This window comes from Hipposideros armiger, unplaced genomic scaffold, assembly GCF_001890085.2.
Source record: "Hipposideros armiger isolate ML-2016 unplaced genomic scaffold, ASM189008v1 scaffold_338, whole genome shotgun sequence".
Lineage (NCBI taxonomy): Eukaryota > Metazoa > Chordata > Mammalia > Chiroptera > Hipposideridae > Hipposideros > Hipposideros armiger.
Genome location: NW_017731688.1, coordinates 179,312 through 199,601, shown reverse-complemented (window position 1 = coordinate 199,601; position 20,290 = coordinate 179,312). Strand labels below are relative to the sequence as shown.

Sequence of the window (20,290 nt, the reverse complement as noted above, 5' to 3'; positions counted from 1 at the left end):
GTTACCTTCTAAGCATGCAAGTAACGTTTCTTCATATTGCAAATCATTCATAGCTTCTTTATCTCATGCTGTATACAATCTATTTAAACTATACAGAACATAAGATCTCTCACATATCTGAAGTCATTTGTCTAAGTTGTTTATAGCCACCACAAGCATTTCCAAAGTTGGTTAAATATGAATAAGAACCCTGACTTTATTTACCTTCCCTTCCTCTTCAATTAAATTTGACCCAATTCAGTACTTTTTGGATGAAAAGTCTGCATAATAATCTCAGTGGTAGGTGGTGCAAAGTGAAGCCAATTGCCTTTTACTTTGAAAAAAATATCTCAGTGTGCCCCACTCCAATGGACTGCCAGACTCTCTACTGAGATGCCAAGCTTCTAAATTTTCCTTGGATTTACTTCCCAACCTCTGGCATGCATGAACCTCTTCAATGCATCTAGGGTGTCTGTCACTTACCACATTCCACACCTATCAACATAGTGCCATTGATGTAGTGGACCAGTCTGATGATCTACAGAATGGCATGATGATCAGTCTAAATTATCACATACACCTGGAATGGAATGTGTCAAAGCAAGCTGCTTCTGGGGCTCTCTGCTTATTGGGATAAGAAAAAAACATTTGTTGGAACAACAACAGAATACCAGGTATCAGGGCTGTGTTAACTTACTCAACTAAAGAGAACATGTGGAATGGCACCTGCATTTAAAATCATCACTTGTTTAAATTTACAGCAGTTCACTGAGATTCTCCAAGACCCATCTGTCATTTGAACAAACCAAAGAAAGTTTTTTATGGGTATATGACAGGAATCACTACCTATATTTGTTAACATATGGGTTCATTTGCTGGAAAGAGGTCCAGAGTGATGCAGTCATAAACAAGACAAAAGTTTATTTCTCGCTAAATGAAAGCCCTTGTAGAAGCAGACTGCAGCTGGTATAGCGGTACTATCAGTGACCCAATTCCTTCTATCTTGTTCCCACACTGTTGCTAAGGCGGTGCCTTCCAGCTGGCACAAAGAGGACAGAAAACAGGGTAGACACGCCACTTCATTATGGTTAACAAGTCCTTGCTGGTTTAAATTCAATATGTTACTTCTCAGGAAACTAATAATATTTATCCAAGGTTGTAAAGAATCATGGGTTTTGATGGCCTTTGGGTAATTTGTGTGAAACTAGGCTGTGGTTTCAGGGTAATCTTTCTAACTATCTTGAAATATGTTCTCAAGCTTTGTCCATCCCCACAACCAGCCTAGTCCAAGTGCCATCATTTCTTGCTAGAGAAACTGCAACAGCCTCCCTTTACCCAACTCACCCGCTCCGCAATCAGATTTCTACACTGTGGTTAAAATGATCTTGTAAAACGTGTAACTCTTAGTAAGTCTTGTTCACTCTCCTTTCAACAGCTCAAAGCTCTTCCGTGGGAAGCAGGCTCTGGGTCCTGTGTTCCCTTTTGCAACCTCACCTCTTACCATTATCCCTCCTCTGCTTGGTGCTACACTGGACGTTTTTCAGGTTCTTAAATGTCCCCGTTTCTCTTGCCTCAGAGCTTTACATATATTCTTCCCATGCCTGAAGGACACCCCCTAGGCGAGCCCCCCTCAGTGGGTAACACCCTTCTCATTACCTTAGAGCTCCACTCACTCAGGGCACCTGCACACATCAGTCTCTGCCAGGATCCTTTGTCCTCAGTTTTTATGGACCAGTGGTTTTTGTTTTTCTTTCCTGCACTTACCTCGAGTCAGAGGGGTGTACATTCATTTGTGAGTGAATCTTATGAAAGTCTATCTCTTTCACTAGATAGAAAGCTTTGAGAAGGCAAAGACTAATGTGTGTTTCTACTTGTCCTTGTGCGCCTAACACCTAGCAGCACAGTGACTGGCACATAGCAGCACTCAGGATAGATTTGCTGAATGCATTTATTGTTCAGTGATGCGCAGGTGGTTTCTGAAAGGAAGGGGCTGAGGAGGCAAGCTCTACCAAAATCAACTGAAGCATCTTTAGAGTCTTTCCTTAGTCTGGTCCTGACTCTCTACATAGCCTCTATACCCCAATATTGTGAACGAACATGAAAATATAGGATTTTTTTTCCCATCACAGATGATCCATTTTGTCCATGTCAAGCCATATGAAGTGGGATCCAGGAGTGAATTCAAAGGAGGAAAAAAGCATGTTTGACCTAATAGAGGGCTGCCTTAAAGTGTATCTCCTCTCCTGTTTTTGTTTTTCCTTGAAAAAAGTTCTCCACCTCTAAGATAAATAGATAAAAGACCAAAATATGCATGCATTTTTCTTTCACCATCAAAGCATTTGAAAGGCTTAATAAATGATGGCTGCACCCTCCTCACCCGTTAGCCACATACCCCAGCACCTCACGACCAGTTTTGAAGAGTTCAGAGAGATTGTAGTCTGCATGGTGTGACTGCAGCAGAGCATGGTGCTGAGTTCCATCCAAAATATACCTCTCTTAGCCTTAATTCATTTCTGAATGTTGGTATTAAGTATTCATTTGTTTTTCTTTGTGCTCTGTGACTTTGCAAGCTCTCCAGTTAGGAGCATCAAATTATGCCTCTCTCTCTCTCTCTCTCTCTCTCTCTCTCTCTCTCTCTCTCTCTCAATTAATTCCTTTCAACAGTAAACATGGACAAAAAAAGAGCATAAAGATATTGGGCCGGCCGAGTGGCGCATTGGTTAAGAACTGGCTTGGGACACCAGAGGGCCCCAGTTCAGATCCCACATATGAGGGCCAGTGACACTGCCCTACACAGCTAAGATGCTGAACAACAGCTCAACCTGGAGCTGGGCTGCCGGTGAGTTGCCTGCGACGGTGTAGGCTGCAGCCTCTGCTGCAGTGGGTTGCCAGGCCAGCAGCCTCCGTTAACAGCTGTCCAGAAGCCGGCGACTGATCTGCCTCGCCCGGAAGAGCACAATGATGGTGCCAATTTGGGCCAGTGAAGCAACGTCCTCCACAACTAGACTGAAGAACAAAAGGACAACAACTTGTCTGTTCCCATCCCCCAATTCCCCAATAAAAAAAAAATCTTAAAAAAAAAAGACACTGAGAGCACCTGAGGGCACTTGGAAAGGTATCATCAGTGGCAGGAAAATAAGGGCATATAAAGGGTTGGTGGGGGACACAGAAGACACCTGGGTCTAATTTATAATCTTGGCAATATTGGTTGTAATCTGCTTCATCAAATAAAAAAGTTTTCAAGGAAAAGGAAAGGGCATGTGTAGAAGCTCATATAGTTACAAATGAGAAGAGGAGAATTTGTCTTACATCAGGCAACTGTGGGTGTCTGACCTCACAGCTTCTTGCCATATGCTAGGATGGAAGGGGTGGCCAATTCCCTTTGCAATGGCTCTTGGCATTTATACTCCTCTCCCTATGCTTTCCTGGTCCCCCTTTTTCTTCCAGATCTAGCTTGCCTGCCTAGGGAAAGGATAACAAGTCAATGAGCTTGTATGATGAAAGAGTCTCAGATTATCAGACCATCTCACGGAGAAGAAAAGATCTCACAGGAGAAAAATAGGTTGAGGTGTTTATTCATAACCTGGGAAGTTGTTGTAAAACATCTAGTCCCATCACAAGTAGGTCCTCTGTTATAACACCATTGTGTGCAAAATACCTAGAGCTTAGGCACATTTGTGTCATTTAGTGTGTATGCATGTGTTTATTTGTATATTTATTATGAAAGTCTCACCTAATCAGGCTGTCCTGGTTGTCCCCAAAAATGGCTTGTCACTGAGTTAAAATAATTCCCCATGGCAGGTGCTCTCAGCAGGTGGCTGCTCACGGTACCTGCATTGGAAAGGTAGATTTAGTCAGAGATTTTATTTTAATATGAAATCCGTATTGCAGCCTGAGCCACTACTGGGTGATGTGCCAAAATTCATGTCTGCAGCATGATTTATTATGTGAAAATACCACAGAACTAATCAGTGGAGTTACTAATTAATACAAATCTGCATTTTTTGCATAAGCAATTAGTGCAAGGAGAAAGCAGTGAAAGAGGAAGTTTGACTCCTTTAATCTCAGTGCCTATTCAAGCGGAAAGACCCACCAGGGCCAAACTCCAAGATCTCCATTTGGAATTTTCCCCCTTTGATTAGTTAAAGACATAAAAGGTCAAATTATCAATATTTAATTCACGTGAAAACATATTTGTTAAAGAGGAAAGAAACATTTTATTTAAAGAAGGTAAGACTCTAGAGGTGAATTCTTGAATTAAAAAAATATATTTTCCATTACAGCAAAGTCTGAATAAAATTTAATAAGGATTCTGATTGCTTATAATAATGATGTTTGAAAATTAGATCAATAATTGGAAGAGGGTATAGGGTGTATGTTTCTAAGATCTTTAAATTACCAAAGGAGATATTCTTCTCAGAGTCACATCTCTACTAGACTTTTTCTAATACATTTTGGACATTTCTGTATTAAGATGCAATATTTTAAATCTAGTATAATTTAGATAATTGTGTGGCTCACCATATCTGAGCAAATATGCCATTTAACTTTAGCTGGTTTATTCTCCCATTAATTTAATAGAAATTATTTGTAATATAAAATAACTGGACAGCTGATAAGATGATGGTGATAGAAAAATATTTATATTATCAGTAAAATGTATACACCATAAAACAAAAGCAAAATAAAAAATATGTTTAAATATTATTTCTGTGGACAGCAAATAAGAGTTCATTTTGGTCTTGAAGCTGTGTGGCAAATCAATGCAAATGTTAGAAGGACTATCTTTCTGAAAGTTATTCAATATATCATTTCTTTGTTTCAAACTCACTAGCTCAAATTATATAGTTTAAGCCATTCCTCCACACCCCTAAACCTGAATATCTAGTTTTCCAGGAAACTTATTCTGAAAAGAAGATGGCTAACCAAATACAGATTAACAGAGCTCTCTGCTTAAAAGTTCAGATATGGTGGTCAGTCGTTTTAGGAAAAAAGGCCAGCAGGAAAAAGTGAAAGCTGCTGGACAGGAGTTGTTTTGCTGAATCTTAACCCTGCGAATTCCAGGGCCAGGGTAGTGGGAATTGTCCAGGGTGCTGATACCTTGAGGAAGCCATTTCTCCTACAAGCTGCCTGGCTTGCAGGGCTCCTCTTGCCTTTAGGAACTTGCGGGGTCTCCTCCCGCAACCCACTACAGCAGCCGTTGTTCAAAGGATACAGAGGGGGCAGTCAGTGTGTCTCCCCTCTCCGCACCGGCAGCTACAGCCAGTTACAGGGGGTTTGTGTGTGTTGCTTTCCGAGGCAAAGGTTGGCAAACACTGAGCACTTGTCAGTTACCCGGCCCTGCGATCCCCTTTAGACTGCACACTGTTCCTCAATCCCGGAGAAACAGGTGCGCGCCCTCCGTTTAGGCTCCTCACCGGAGAGCAGGAGCGCCCAGGAACACACACTCACTCATGCACACTCACACCTGCACACACTTGCACTCATATAACTCACACCCACACCGACACTCACTGACACAAATCGTATACACATTTCATACACACGAAAAATCACACACGCTCATACGTTCATTATACACACTCCCAGTCACACACAATCTCACAAACGCTTATACACTCACACTCAGATTCACACACTCTTGTATACATAAGCACGCGCACAGTCACACACACAGCCCATCTGACGCACGAGGCCTTGAGCCATCATGTACGTGACCTGCGCCTGCCAATGTTCAGAGCTGCGTTGATTTTACGTTGTTTATATGCATGTTGGATGGTTTAAGGAAAGCCCCTCCACTCCTGACCCGGATCAGAGAAGTCCCTCCGAAGACCTGTAGGCACCATGAGGAGCGCCACCCAGGTCCCAGAGGGATCAGGAGGGGGCAAGTAATAAATAAAAACAACCCAGGCAGGCGGAGTGGGGAAGTCCGGTACTAAATCACTCTCCAAATCACAGCCACGTCGTGCCCCATCCAATAGCTCTAAGCGATTTGTGGGATTGGGGGTTGGAATCACTGTTTTTTTCGTTCTCGCAGGTGCAATATGAATCAATTATCTTAATTAAGATTATGCCGCAAGCCCAGGAGATTTGGAGAGGACGGATTTTTCGCTCGGGGCGACGACGAGGCATTTTAATAGCCTCTCTCTTGCTCCGGGCTCTCCCCTCCCTCCTTTCTGTCGAGGCCGGGCAGTTCCAGTCTCTGGCCATGACCCGGGCTCCAGTGGCCTCCCTGGAGGTGGAGGCGCAAACCCGGAGCGGTGCCCGCGATCTGGGCGGAAACAGCAGCATCGCCTTCAGGCCTCCCGAGTGCTTCTGAGCTACCGGCCTATGACAGCCCTACAGCTCTCGGCCCTCGGCCTCTGCGGCGCCGGCACTCTACGGTCTCTCCCGCCCCTCAGTCCCCTCTCGACCCTGGAACAAGCTCAAGCCAGGATAGCCCCCTACTGGGAGGGGCGGGGAGAGGACGCGGGAGCCTCTCGAGGCCTGTGGGGCCGCCCTGGCCACACTTGATTCTTTCCTTGAACGCAAGCTTCCCTTTGCAAGAGCGAGCATCTGTTTCCCCGCGAAACGGGTCACCACCAGGGACGCCAGCCCGGCCCCAGCTCTTTATCTTGGCCCTGTGAATGCGTCGCACCCCCGTCCTCCCGCCAGCTACACGCTTCCCACATCATAAGTTCTGGCCACACGCCTCCACCCCCGCCCCCCTTTCTCCTCAACACACACAGTGCTACACGCCTCCTTTCCCCCCACTTCCCCGCACCTCCTCCCCACCCCCCAGCCACACGCCTCCGCCCACCCCCCTTCCGGCCTGCGCTCCGGCTGCTGCTCTAACGGCCGGGACCGCCCGGCCAGTGCCGCACGCTCTGAGCGGGGACCCGGGGGGGCGACAGATTTGGGGCATTGCTCGAGGGCAGTCAGTCATGAAAGCGGCTTTTGTTGCCCGCGCGTGCGGTTCGCGTGCCGCGCAGCAGCCTGCAGCGCCCAGTGGGGACTGGAGCTGGAAAACCCGGACCGCTAACGGGGAGCGGGAACAGAGAGCGAGAGGGAGTGAATTTAGGAAATCAGGAGAGGGGGAGACTGTATAACGGTCGAAACAAAGTTCAAAAGGGGAGAAGAAAATAAGGATGTGGGGCGAGGCAGCGGCGACCCCTCAGTAAAGAGCCCCACAGCCCCCGAGCAGTCCTCTCCCAGCGTTCAGGCCGTTGCAGTCTATAGCTCCACTTTTGGGCCCACTTTTTCACTCTCTCCACTCCCAACAAAAAACACCTCAATTTAAACCTAATCTGTACTCCTCCCTTCCGGGCCTGACTACCTGGCTGCAGCCTCCCAGGAGTCCAGCGTGCACTGTGTGCGTGGCGATGCGCCCCGCTGTGTGTGGACGCGCCCTGCTTGGGGGCGGGGAGACAGAACCTCGCCAGGTCTCTGGAATACCCGAGAATGGCCTTTTCTATGTACAAATCCCCAGGCCTGGGAGAACGACGGGAGTGGGATTACCGGTGAATTTATCAGGAGGAGAGGGAGGAAACGGATATAATAATTCCCGCACTTTCCACTTTACAGTCTCGGCTGGTGAAACACCAGGGTTTCCTTCCAAGCCCAGGAACATCTGGCTCCTCAGAGTTTCCTGTATTCCACAGGATGTTGCAAACTGGGGAAGTTTCTTCTTGGGGACCGGGTGGTGGTGGTGGTGGTGTTCCAGCCACCTTCTGGCCTCCGAGGCAGGTGAAGCCCTCTTCCACCCTGCCTCCCAACATCTCCTCTGAAGCTCCCTTCCCGTGAGACTGAGAAATCAGAGCCAGGACAAGAGTTCCACATCCCCTTTGTGCAGAGGGCTACCACGTAGGGGGTGCTGCTGGAAGGGTGGCAGCCCTTGGTCCGGTCCTGCTGCAAGAGTCCTCGGATATCCGAGCTGTGGACCGACCTCTGCAGGCTGTTACCTCGATGCCCCCTCGAGTTTTAACCCATCACTGAAGATACAGATGGTACAGAAAGAAATCCTGAGACTAGGCTCTTGGGTGAATTCTTTTATCCTCCTTTGTGCCCTCAGTACACCAACGAGTGCACACAGAAAAGCAAAACCCCGTAGAGTTTGCCCTGGAAACTCAGAACGACTCAGGTCACGCTTTGGGCAACGGGTTAGGCCACACATCCCTTTATTTCCCTTTCAGATTTGCGTTGGACGGGGAAGGCTGCATCGCCGCCTTCCAGACACCAGCGATCTCATTAGTAACCTCTTCCCCTCCCCACAGCATCCCCCCTCTGGTTCCCAGATGCACCCAGCTCCAGCCGCTCAACCCTGACACTGTTTGCAAACTCAAGGGGCTTTTAGAGCAATTGCCTTTAAATAAGCATTCAAGTTTGAAGCATTCATTGCAAGGTGCTACCTGGGGAGGAGAGGATAAGGGGTTAGTTAACCGAGGAATAGAGGTGAAGCTGGTGGAGAAAAACTGGACAGGGAAGGGGTCAAGCCAACCTTTTTAAAAAATACATCATTCTGTAACACGCCTTGATGGGAATGAATGAATAAAGAATCGCCATTTAAACACAAATATGGCTCCTTTAGAATTAGTCGGGAAGCTCAGCGGTCCTTGCATGACCCACAAGGTGGAAGTTTCATCAAGTCGTTCTTTGAGGTTTGCAAGAGTGGTGGCCATCAGCCCTACCCAGAGTTGTGCAAATGGCCTTTCTTTAGAGAGGAGAGAAACAGACTCTTTTTAGCACAGGCCCTTTGCATATTCCCTTTAAGAAGTCTTTTCTGAACTAAGTACCTACTTACAGGCCCAAGAGTGGGGACTAAGGGGGGTAAGGCAGCCTGTGGCAGGAAAACAGGGACGTCTAGGTGAGGGCACCCTTTGCAATAATCCAATGGCCTTGGTTAAAAGGCAGAATCCAAGCGTCAGAGAAACCCTCCAAAGCTACAAGGCCAACGGAACCAAGGTCTGAGAGAACAGGACTAGCTTACTCAGAACAAGGACCTCTGGGGGAAGGGTGAGCCGATGTAGTGAGGGGTCTCCAGAGACAGAGGTAGCTGAGGGTCAGGGCACGCCGGGTAGTGTAGAATGACATATACACGTTTTCTATACTGGAGGGGCTGGGAGTGGGTGATCCAGTTAAGGAGGCTAAAGTACTAGTCTCAAAGCTGCATCTACAGATGAAGCCGTTTTATACGTCCCGTGTTTGCTGAAGGGGTGTATGGAGATTAGGAGAAGCCACCCTTTGGCGCCAATAAGCAAAGCATCTGCCAAGGGGGAGAATCCAAGAGATGGGCACCTGAGAAAGGGCAGGGAGTCTTGGCGCCCAGGAGGTCAGTGCCTGGGCGAGGGAGAAAGCAAAAGGAGTCAGGACGCTTCACTGCGCGCCCCAGTCTCCGAGTTCCTGTCTCTTTCACCTCTGCCCTACTTCCCGCCCCAACGCTGGCCTCTTGCGCTGATCCAAGCCTAGTCAATATGAGTTTTCCCGCTTCCTTTCCTCAAATCCCTTCCCCCTTCCCTCCATCTCCGGGGCCCCTTCTCCATTCTGCCGCCTGAAAGGGTTAATCTCTCCTGCGGGTAAAAACAGGTCCACGGAGTCTCTAACTGGCGACAGATGGGCCACTTTCTTCTGGCCACAAAGGGGCCGGAATGGAGCGCTCCGCGGCATACAAATGGGCAGGTCACGTGGTTCCCGGCTCTTGGCCGGACTCGGAGGACCATATGGCGCATGCCGGGGAGGATGGAGAAGGGGAGGGGGTAGGGGTGGGAGAGAAGGGAGCATGAGTAGGAGGCGGGTGGGAGAGGAGGGAGGTGGAAGGGAGCGCACTGCCTGGACGCGTGCGCAGGCTCTGGGCGCAGGGACCTGCTCGCCTCTCTGCCTCGGCCCCGCCCGCACGCAGCATCACCAACTCGGCTATATAACCTGAGCGCTCGCGCTGCGGGGACACGAGGAATTCGTCCCAAGCAGAAGGCACGGCGTCCGGAGGCCCCAGGGTTATGAGACCATCACTGCTTAGGACCTACTAACAGCTACAGGTAATTACAATCCTTTCATTTTTGCTTGTGAATAAAAGCAGTAACTGAAGACCCATATTCTGTATGTGTGCGTTTGTGAGCATGTATATATGCCTAGACAGGCATTCTTCCCCATAATTGCAGGCAAGTATGCACACATTATGACGCTCATCACTCAAATACCTACTGCAGGCTTTCTAATTTTTGAAAATATTGTTTTAATTTTCTGGGTGTTTTTCTTTTGGCGGGGGAATGAGTATAGGAGCATCTTTGGATTTTTAAATAATGCACAATAATGCTATGATTATTGGCTAGTGGTGATTTCAAAGTTCTGAACGCAAGCAACGACTTCACTTTTTTTCCCCCCGTAAAGCAAAAAGCCCTTGTTACCAAGATTATTTTATGTGCATTTATTTTATGCACATTGGAAGTGCCAAATTATTTTTTCAGTAAATGGAAGGGACACTGATACCTTGAGTATACACACCCTGCAAAAGAAATCGGGTTGAGAGATAGCTTAGTTGAGCGGGTGGGAGGAAGGATGTGGAGAAAGGGAAGAAAGGGAGAGATACCCACTTCTGCTACCTGTTACTGCTCCGGAGGCGGCCAAGTCCCCAGCAGCCACTGCACGAGCCAGAAATCAGTTGTCTCACTAAAGGCTTTTTATCTCTCTTATTAGAAGCGTCAACTTCGCCATTGCCAATCACTGACCATTATAATTACTCAATCTTTTAAAGGGAGGTTTGAAGGGAACTTTGAAAAGCCCCAATAAAGAGCGGGTGGCCTTTTCAATGGGCTGTTTATTAGAGAGGAGCCGTCCGCACCTGATCCCCGGCTCGTGGAAGAGCGCTCTGCGCGGCGCCTCCAGCCCTGTCCAAGTAGCAAGCACTTTTATTGAAGATAAAAATTCAGCAAAGGGCCAGGAGTGAAAAGGCGAGAAAAGAAAGGCGAGGGTGGGATGCAAGGTCCCTGCCAACTTTTGTTGCCAAATGTTTCGTTGATGGCGAAATAATTTGGTGGAAAGTACTTTTCCTCCACCATGCCTTTGCTCTTCAATCTCTGTTTAGTATAATCTTTTTAAAAATCACTGCTAGCGTTGGTAAATTATGTAATGGCTCTTCAACTTTAATCGCTAAGCATTGAGAAGCCAGAATAGAAATGGGAACAGAATTGCAATTTTCAAGCTCATTCTTTTTGTGAAGTTGTGACTTTGAACTCATTCACATAAGCATGAAGTCACCCAAATGTACACTCATTCTCACACATGTTATCCTGCCGGGTGACCACCGTAAATACACTTAAATTGGTCACTAGGAAACATACACACATGAATGTACATATACACATAGTCACTCTCTCCAGCACCCCCAGCTCTGTCCTGTCTCCTACCTACCAGCGCCCCCCCCCCCGCTCCACACACACACACACACACACACACACCATTATTAAACACTGCATTGAACTTTTCCTTCGGGGCGTCCATTTTGTAATGAGACGGTATTTCTCTTCACATGCACTTCTACAGGGTTAGAAAGTGGGAGGTGAAGGCACGTGTAGTTTTTGAATGCCGTGTTTTTCTCCCTTTCTTTCTGTTTTCCTCTCTCCCCTGTTGAATGCAGGAAACCGAAACATGACAAAATCATACAGCGAGAGCGGGCTGATGGGCGAGTCACAGCTCCAGGGGCCTCCAAGCTGGACAGACGAGTGTCTCAGTTCTCAGGACGAGGAGCACGAGGCAGACAAGAAGGAGGACGACCTCGAAACTATGAACGCCGAGGAAGACTCACTGAGGAACGGGGGAGAGGAGGAGGAGGAAGACGAGGACTTGGAAGAGGAGGAAGAAGAGGAAGAGGAGGACGACGATCAAAAGCCCAAGAGACGTGGCCCCAAAAAGAAGAAGATGACCAAGGCGCGCCTGGAGCGTTTTAAGCTGAGGCGCATGAAGGCCAACGCCCGGGAGCGGAACCGCATGCACGGGCTGAACGCGGCTCTGGACAACCTGCGCAAGGTGGTGCCCTGCTACTCCAAGACGCAGAAGCTGTCCAAAATCGAGACGCTGCGCTTGGCCAAGAACTACATCTGGGCTCTGTCGGAGATCCTGCGTTCTGGCAAAAGCCCTGATCTGGTTTCCTTCGTGCAGACGCTCTGCAAGGGCTTATCCCAGCCCACCACCAACCTGGTTGCGGGCTGCCTGCAGCTCAATCCTCGGACTTTTCTGCCTGAGCAGAATCAGGACATGCCCCCGCACCTGCCGACGGCCAGCGCTTCCTTCCCTGTTCACCCCTACTCCTACCAGTCACCAGGGTTGCCCAGCCCTCCATACGGTACCATGGACAGCTCCCACGTCTTCCACGTCAAGCCGCCGCCGCACGCCTACAGCGCCGCGCTGGAGCCCTTCTTTGAAAGCCCCCTGACAGATTGCACCAGCCCTTCCTTTGACGGACCCCTCAGCCCGCCGCTCAGCATCAATGGCAACTTCTCTTTCAAACACGAACCATCCGCCGAGTTTGAGAAAAATTATGCCTTTACCATGCACTATCCTGCAGCGACCCTGGCAGGGGCCCAAAGCCACGGATCAATCTTCTCGGGCGCCGCTGCCCCTCGCTGCGACATCCCTATAGACAATATTATGTCCTTCGATAGCCATTCACATCATGAGCGAGTCATGAGTGCCCAGCTCAATGCCATCTTTCACGATTAGAGGCACGTTAGTTTCACCATCTCCGGGAAATGAACCCACTGTGCTTACAGTGACTGTCCTGTTTACAAAAGGCAGCCCTTTGGGTACTACTGCTGCAAAGTGCAAATACTCCAAGCTTCAAGTGATATATGTATTTATTGTCGCTACTGCCTTTGGAAGAAACAGGGGATCAAAGTTCCTGTTCACCTTATGTATTATTTTCTATAGCTCTTCTATTTTAAAAAGTACTACAGTAAAGTAAAAAACAACAAAAAAACACACAAAAAAACACACCACAAATTTGGTGTAGCTGTATTCAGATCATATTAATTAATTATCTGATCGGGATAACAAAATCACAAGCAATAATTAGGATCTATGCAATTTTTAAACTAGTAATGGGCCAATTAAAATATATATAAATATATATTTTTCAACCAGCATTTTACTACTTGTTACCTTTCCCATGCTGAATTATTTTGTTGTGATTTTGTACAGAATTTTTAATGACTTTTTATAATGTGGATTTCCTATTTTAAAACCATGCAGCTTCATCAATTTTTATACATATCAGAAAAGTAGAATTATATCTAATTTATACAAAATAATTTAACTAATTTAAACCAGCAGAAAGTGCTTAGAAAGTTATTGCGTTGCCTTAGCACTTCTTTCCTCTCTAATGTTAAAAAAAAATTGCACAATTTGAGCAATTCATTTCACTTTAAAGTCTTTCTCTTTCCTTAAAGCAAAAACCAGATCCATAACTCTCAAGAGGGTGAAAAAAAGAGATGTATTCCTTAACAAACATATCAATCCATTACTTGCACAAACTTGTACATACATATTATAAACAAATGCCAACATACCCTTCTTTAAATCAAAAGCTGCTTGACTATCACATACAATTTGCACTGTTTTTTTTAGTCTTTTACTCCTTTGCATTCCATGATTTTACAGAGAATCTGAAGTTATTGATGTTTCCAGAAAATATAAATGCATGATTTTATACATAGTCACACAAATGGTGGTTTGTCATATATTCATGTAATGAATCTGAGCCTAAATCTAATCAGGTTGTTAATGTTGGGATTTATACCTATTGTAGTCAATTAGTACAGTAGCTTAAATAAATGCAAACCATTTAATTCATAATTAGAACAATAGCTATTGCATGTAAAAATGCAGTCCAGAATAAGTGCTGTTTGAGATGTGATACTGGTACCACTGGAATCGATCTGTACTGTAATCTTGTTTGTAATCCTGTATATTACGGTGTAATGCACAATTTAGAAAACACTAATTCAGTTGCAATAAAATAGTATTAAAAATCTGAGCAATCGTTGCATTTATTATTACAGTGACTTTTTTTTTTAGTATAAATAATCCCTAAGTGGAATAGTTGCTTTATTTGTAAGGTAAAAAAACAAAACAAAAACTAAACATTATGTGTAGGATAAAAGTTTACTCTAGCATACTCTTAGTCTGTTTCTCTTGATTAGGAAGTCACCAGCTTTTTGCAGATAATGAATGAACCTAACTGATATTTCATTACTTGAAATATGAATGAGGCTGTGTGTGTGGGGGAGATGGGAGGTGGGGTGGGGGAGGGTTGTGGAGAGACAAATAGTTGTGTTTCTGTTTTTCTTTGATTTAAGTGTCTTCACCTTTAGCTTTGGGTTTCCACTCTTTTAAATTATTATGTGATTTGTTTTCTTCTAGTTTTTAAAAAAGGGAGATTGCGTTAATCATGAACAAGTAAGACACAAACAAGTCCCCTAGTTCCATTTGCCTACATATTTAAAATTATATTTTAAAAACTTTAACATTTTCTTTGTGCTTCTTTATCTTGGAGCTTTTTTTACATTTTCCTGAGCTGATGTGTTCTCTATTGCAAACCAGCTATATACCTTTAGAAAATGCCATGGGAAAATGATTTAATTAATTTAAAGAATCCAAGAAGTGGAATTTTATAATTGTTCTATAAACGTCTTGTGATGACTTCAATAATTTTTCCAAGAAAAAAAGGAAATGAATTATTTGTACTCAAGAACATACTATTTGTTGTATAATATTGTACATTGTTGGAGGATGTAAATGTTTCCCCACCCACTTTGGAGCACTATTGTGCTGTTTCATAAACAAAACTCATTGGGAAAACTTACAGATGATTGTGTCCATTGTTAAGTCTACTAAAAAAAAGTTTGGCATTTCTCTTCCTCTGGATATATTGACTGACAGGAATGATTCCTAGGGAATAACTTTTGGCACTTGTGCTCTGGCTCTACTGTGGTTCTCTGATTACTGTCATTAGTAACTCCATTGTTCCTCCTCTGATTCGGATGCCACATTGGTTGACTACCTCCCTTCCCAAGCTTGTTCCTTTAATCTCCTTCTCATTGGTGATTTAGGGGTTCCAGAAAGCTGACCTCATTTAGCAAGCTGCTCCAGAAAAATGTGAGTAATCTAATGGACAGGAACAATTAGCCATACTAATAACGTTGCCAATGGGGCTACGTCAAGCTGTGACAGTAGCAGTAAGGGATATTTCAACATTAAGAAAATGTTTGAGTGCAATTTAAAATATATTATTTTAGCATGTTTCCCATCAGCCTTCATCACATGACAGAAACGCTTTTATGTTACTCCCAACTTTATCCAAAATGCAATCATCTCATTTCAAGTGAATCAGGGTTTTTGTTTTGGAATCAAGCTGTTGCTTCCGATATCCAAGATTGCTCTCACTGTTCTTACTTTAAGAGACATAATACTGATATAATATCTGAGCACTGCTATCCTCCCAGCCCAGGAGACCATGAAGTGAACATTCAGATCCGATGTGATCTATTCAGCAGCTCAATTTCACCTGTAATTAGACATCTTCATGCGAACTAAAAACTGTTACTACAGTGAACGGAAGAAATAATAAGAGAATGACATTTTTGAGAATTAAATTAAAAGAATCCAACTTTTCAAACAGCAAGCAGAGAAATCTATACTGGATTTTTTGTAAGGTAAGAGTGAAGACTGCAAGTTAGAGCTTTTTTTTTTCTTTCCCATTTTGCCTGTATAACTTCATTCTGAAATTATAAGGATTCTTTCAGTCAGTCAAGTAGTAACTCACATGCCACCATCTTTTATTCAAAGGCAGGCACAGATGTTCCTTCTGCAGGGGAGGTTTTAATTTATGAAAATGATATTGTTTATGCATGAATGAACTGAGTGCACTCTGCATAACGCACAGCTCTTCCATCTGATCAGAGAAATACCACAGAACCAGTGCCAACGTCAGAAACATATTCTACAAATTTACTCACTTAAATGTTTAATGAATATTTGGAAGGCATTTTCAAACCACAAGAAACCTTTTCAATTATCTTTTCCTTTTCTTTTGGAATTGTTAGCTGTATTTAAAAAAGACTTTTACAATTTTTATAATAGGCTAATACCTACCTATATCTAGCAAAAAAAGAAAATAAAATGTTTTACTAAAAGTGGAAAGCAACCAAAAAGAAGAAACACTGGCAATTTTAGCTTCATTTAGCTTCATTTCAAAATTGAAATGTTGTTTCATATTGCTTGTTATGAGTAACAATGTGTGTTCCTTCATCTTGAACCATTACTATTCCTATCAAATAATATGCTTAGATCGACTTATTTAATGTGAAAATGCTCTGAAGATTTATTCCCAGAAAAAGCTGAAATTTAAAATCAGCAGACATTTTCGAAGTTAGAGATGAAATTTGGCTAATTATTTTAACTAGTGCATAATTCCTTTTGAATAGAACATTGCATAACTTAGATTTCATTTACATCACCAATTGCATCTATACAGCATTAACTTTTAATCCTAAGAAAGACAATTAAAGGCAAATTAAAATGGAGAATTATATGTTAAGAATGTTCTGCTAATTTTAAGTTTATAATCTGTTACATTAAAATAACATTTGGAACAAATTTGTGTCCTAATTTATCAATCTTAAAAAAAATCTCCCCATGTTTTCCCATTTGAAATTCTATAATTCTTACAAAATAAATGCATTTCTGAAAGAAGCTAGCGATTACTAAAATGATATATGGATCATTAGCTAACAGTTTGAATCAAGCTATTTTAGTTCTATAATTAAACAAGAGATTTACAATGAAAATATCTATTAAACAATTAATAAAACTAGGTTCCAAAACATAGGCTGATTTTGTCCTAATGTGAATTCTAAAATAGCAAAGCTATTTCTTAAACTACACTAAAATCTCCTCTCTTCTCTTTTCCTTTCCCTCCACCATCACTTACTTCCTGAAGACAACCTAAATAAAATCTTTAATTCCAGGGCCTGATAAAGAATAAAAGAGCCAATGCAACATCTTGTGGAACACCAGGACTGAGAACTCTTGTTGTTACCATCGCACAGAGGCGTCCTGGCGTCAGATGCACAGTGATTTGTATGGTGGCATAATCACTGGCTCCTAGCCAGGCATTATGTTTCAGAGGACACTATTGTCAAGAACCATTCAACTAGAAATTTGCACTGTATGCACTCAAAAGTTGAGATCATCTGCCTCCCTATGTCAGAAAGAATCCTGTGCTGGCAATTGACTCATGGACTCTCTTCACACACACTAGCACTTGGTTCAATGGCTCTAATGGAATTAGCTGTGTAACCTCACTAGTGGCATCGACAAGACAAGGCCACAGCCTCTGGGGACTTCTGTTAAAATTGCTAATTTTAAAATATCTTAAAATGCAGAGTGTTATGTTAATGCTGGACTAAATCTTCAGATACATTAAATGTGGATTTGGCCCTCTAAACATGATCATGTTATTTGCCCAGCTAATTCAGAGGTAGATGGATAGTGACAATAACTATCTTTACAAATCATTAGATATGGAGCAATCCAAAGGGATGGACCTGATTGTTATATGACATCTAGAAATTAGAGAATAAGTTTAGTCTCAAATATATATATTCGTAGTAGGGGATTTAGTAACTTACTTTGCTGTTGACAAGATGAAAATCTAACCCTGCTTTAGGTTTTGATGCCTTAGGACAGCCAGCCAGAAAGATGGCGTCACATGCCTATTGTGTCCATGCTAAGTGCTTTCCATGCATTCACACATTTCATCATCAAAGCAGCCCTGTGCCTTCTTTTACAGATGCAGGAACTGCAGGAAGTTGGGATACCTAGATACTTGCCTTACTGGTTTCCTGTCTTCATTCAGGTTTAGTTCAAATGCCACTTCCTCAAAGAAGCCTTCCCTAATCCCTACCTAAAGTAGCAACCACCTTCAACCCCATCAATTTCATTATTATATTGCTCCTCCCCTTTTCAGAACATTTATCTATCTGTTGTTATCTTGCTCAGTTATTTGTTTAATTTAGTTTTAAGTTATCTATCTCCCTAGCATAATATAGGTTTCACAAGAACAAGAATCTTGTCTCTTTCGTTTGTTGTTGTTTCTCTAGTGCTTAGAAGACCTAGGAGATCCTCAATAAATACTAACATTCTAGGGGAGTCAAACCACCCTAATCAATGCCAAAACCTTTGCCTTAACCACTATGCTGTAAATCAAGTCAGTTGAGAATGGGGAGGCCAGAAATGAGTCTCAGCCCCATGAAAGTTACAATTATTAATTCTATAAAAAGAGAACAATTGAAAGTAATTTCCTATGGCACAGTATGGCACCAACTCCCCTCCCTCCACTCTTTTTGAGGATCAGTAAACATTAGTTATCAGTCATCTTTTCTTTTTATTGATATCAATTGGTTAAATATAATTTGGAATTGGAACCAAAGAAGAACTAAAATATTATTGGCTCTTTCCAGACTGTGCCATTTTTTGTATTCATTAAAATCTTAAATACACATTACTTTTTCCTTTCTGTTCATCATTCTTCTGGCAGCTGTTCTTGTTCTAGTGTTAGTGTTACATAAAATGGCCCCAAACTTCCTTATCATCATTGAAAAGTTTAGATTACAGCAAATCAGAATCTAACCCATAAGAACTATGCACTCCAGCAATGAGTTTGAGAATTTGAGTAGCATTCAACTAATTAAAAAGCAAAAATAGGCTACCTCTAGGAAGACGATAGCACAGAAATAGAAATCCACAATGTAAAAGAGAGTGCTTGACAGTCACAACACTTAGTTAAATCCACTTTCTTCCAAAGTATCAATTAGATTAAAAAAGTGGTAAGTTTATGGGGAATATGATCTTCTGTTAACACAATTAAAGAAGAACATAGAAATATTATTTTTAGCACCATCAGTTATTCACTTTAGAAGTACACATGAATTATTATCAGAGCTGGTTAGAAAACAGAACATAGAAGGATCAGTAAGAATTCCTGGGAGATGAGATAGTATAAAATCACTGCAAACTGAAGAATAAGTTCTTTACAACAGTCATATATATATACCATATGTGTTATTAGTTGCGATAAATGCTGATTTACCTAACTTATAATTTTTACTTTAAAATGCTCACTGCATAAACTTAGCACATTAATAATATTTCTTTAGTGTTCTTTCTCAGTGATGTCAGTTAGGAGATCATCCCCACTTTCAGTGATGTCAATGAAGGCGTACTACAATGCTTAAGAGAACTGTTAATTCCTTACCACTGGTGTGACCAGCAACAGTAGTGTTTGCCTATTCATAGCAGGGAATTATAAATTTATAATCTGTGGCAGGTTGCAGGTACATGGCCAAGTAATGTTCACATCCAAGAATAGAGAGGATAATGTATTATTCTAAAAAGGAGACTTGATATAACATCACTTGTCATTGCTAACAGATAACTAAGTAGTCTTTATTCCAGCCAATCATTAAATATACAATAAACAATAAATAAACAATAGTATATTAGTTTCAGGTGTACAACATAGTGATTAGACATTTATATAATGTATTGGGTGATTACCCTGATAAATCTAGTACCCATATGACACCATACATAGTTATTACAATATTATTGACTATATTCTTTATGCTATACTTTATATCCTCATGACCATTTTGTAACTACCAATTTGTACTTAATCCTTTCCCCCTTTTCACCCATTGTCCAAACCACCCTCACAGCTGGGAACCCTCAAAATGTTCTCTGTATCTATGAGTTTGTTTTTGTTTTATTTGTTCATTTATCTTGTTCGTTAGATTCCACATATAAATGAAACCATATGACATTTGTCTTATTCTCTTTCACTTACTCTACTCAGCATAATACCTTCTAGGTCCATCCATGTATTGCAGATGGCAAGATTTCATTCTTTTTTATGTCTGAATAATATTCCACTGTATATACTTGTATGTACCACCTCTTCTTTATCCATTCATCCATCGATGAACACCCAGGCTACCTCCATATCTTGGCTAATGTGACTAATGCTGCAATTAACATGTAGATGCACATGGCCCTTCAAAGTAGTGTTTTAGATTTCTTTGAATGATACCCATAAGTGGAATTATTAGATCCTTCTTTGTCATTTGTAATAGCCTTTGTTTTAAAGTCTATTTTGTCTGCTATAAGCATTGTTTGCTGCTTTCTTTCTTTTTTTTTCATTCCATTTTCATGAATAAACTTTCCATCCCTTTACTTTCAGTGTTTTTTTGATCTGAAGTGAGTCTCTTGTAAGCAGCATATGTAA

At 42.8% G+C, this 20,290-nt stretch overlaps 1 protein-coding gene and 1 long non-coding RNA gene across 4 annotated transcripts in view; one reads left to right on the top strand and one right to left on the bottom strand.

Moving 5' to 3' along the window:
• LOC109392603 (uncharacterized) overlaps window positions 1–20,290 on the bottom strand; it is a 139,372-nt gene that overhangs the window by 94,825 nt on the left and 24,257 nt on the right. For all 3 annotated transcript variants that reach the window (XR_002126093.1, XR_002126091.1, XR_002126092.1), the window contains exon 2: window positions 3,713–3,810. This is a non-coding gene — a long non-coding RNA (uncharacterized LOC109392603). The remainder of the gene's footprint in view (window positions 1–3,712; window positions 3,811–20,290) is intronic.
• NEUROD1 (neuronal differentiation 1) lies at window positions 9,847–13,981 on the top strand. The gene is made up of 2 exons (XM_019661186.1): window positions 9,847–9,989; window positions 11,588–13,981. The coding sequence occupies exon 2, from the start codon at window positions 11,599–11,601 to the stop codon at window positions 12,667–12,669; it is 1,071 nt and encodes a 356-aa protein (XP_019516731.1). The 5' UTR covers window positions 9,847–9,989; window positions 11,588–11,598; the 3' UTR covers window positions 12,670–13,981.

Excerpts from the sequence above, each read along its gene's own strand:
- NEUROD1 (XM_019661186.1), top strand. The coding sequence starts at position 11,599 with ATGACAAAATCATACAGCGAGAGCGGGCTGATGGGCGAGTCACAGCTC.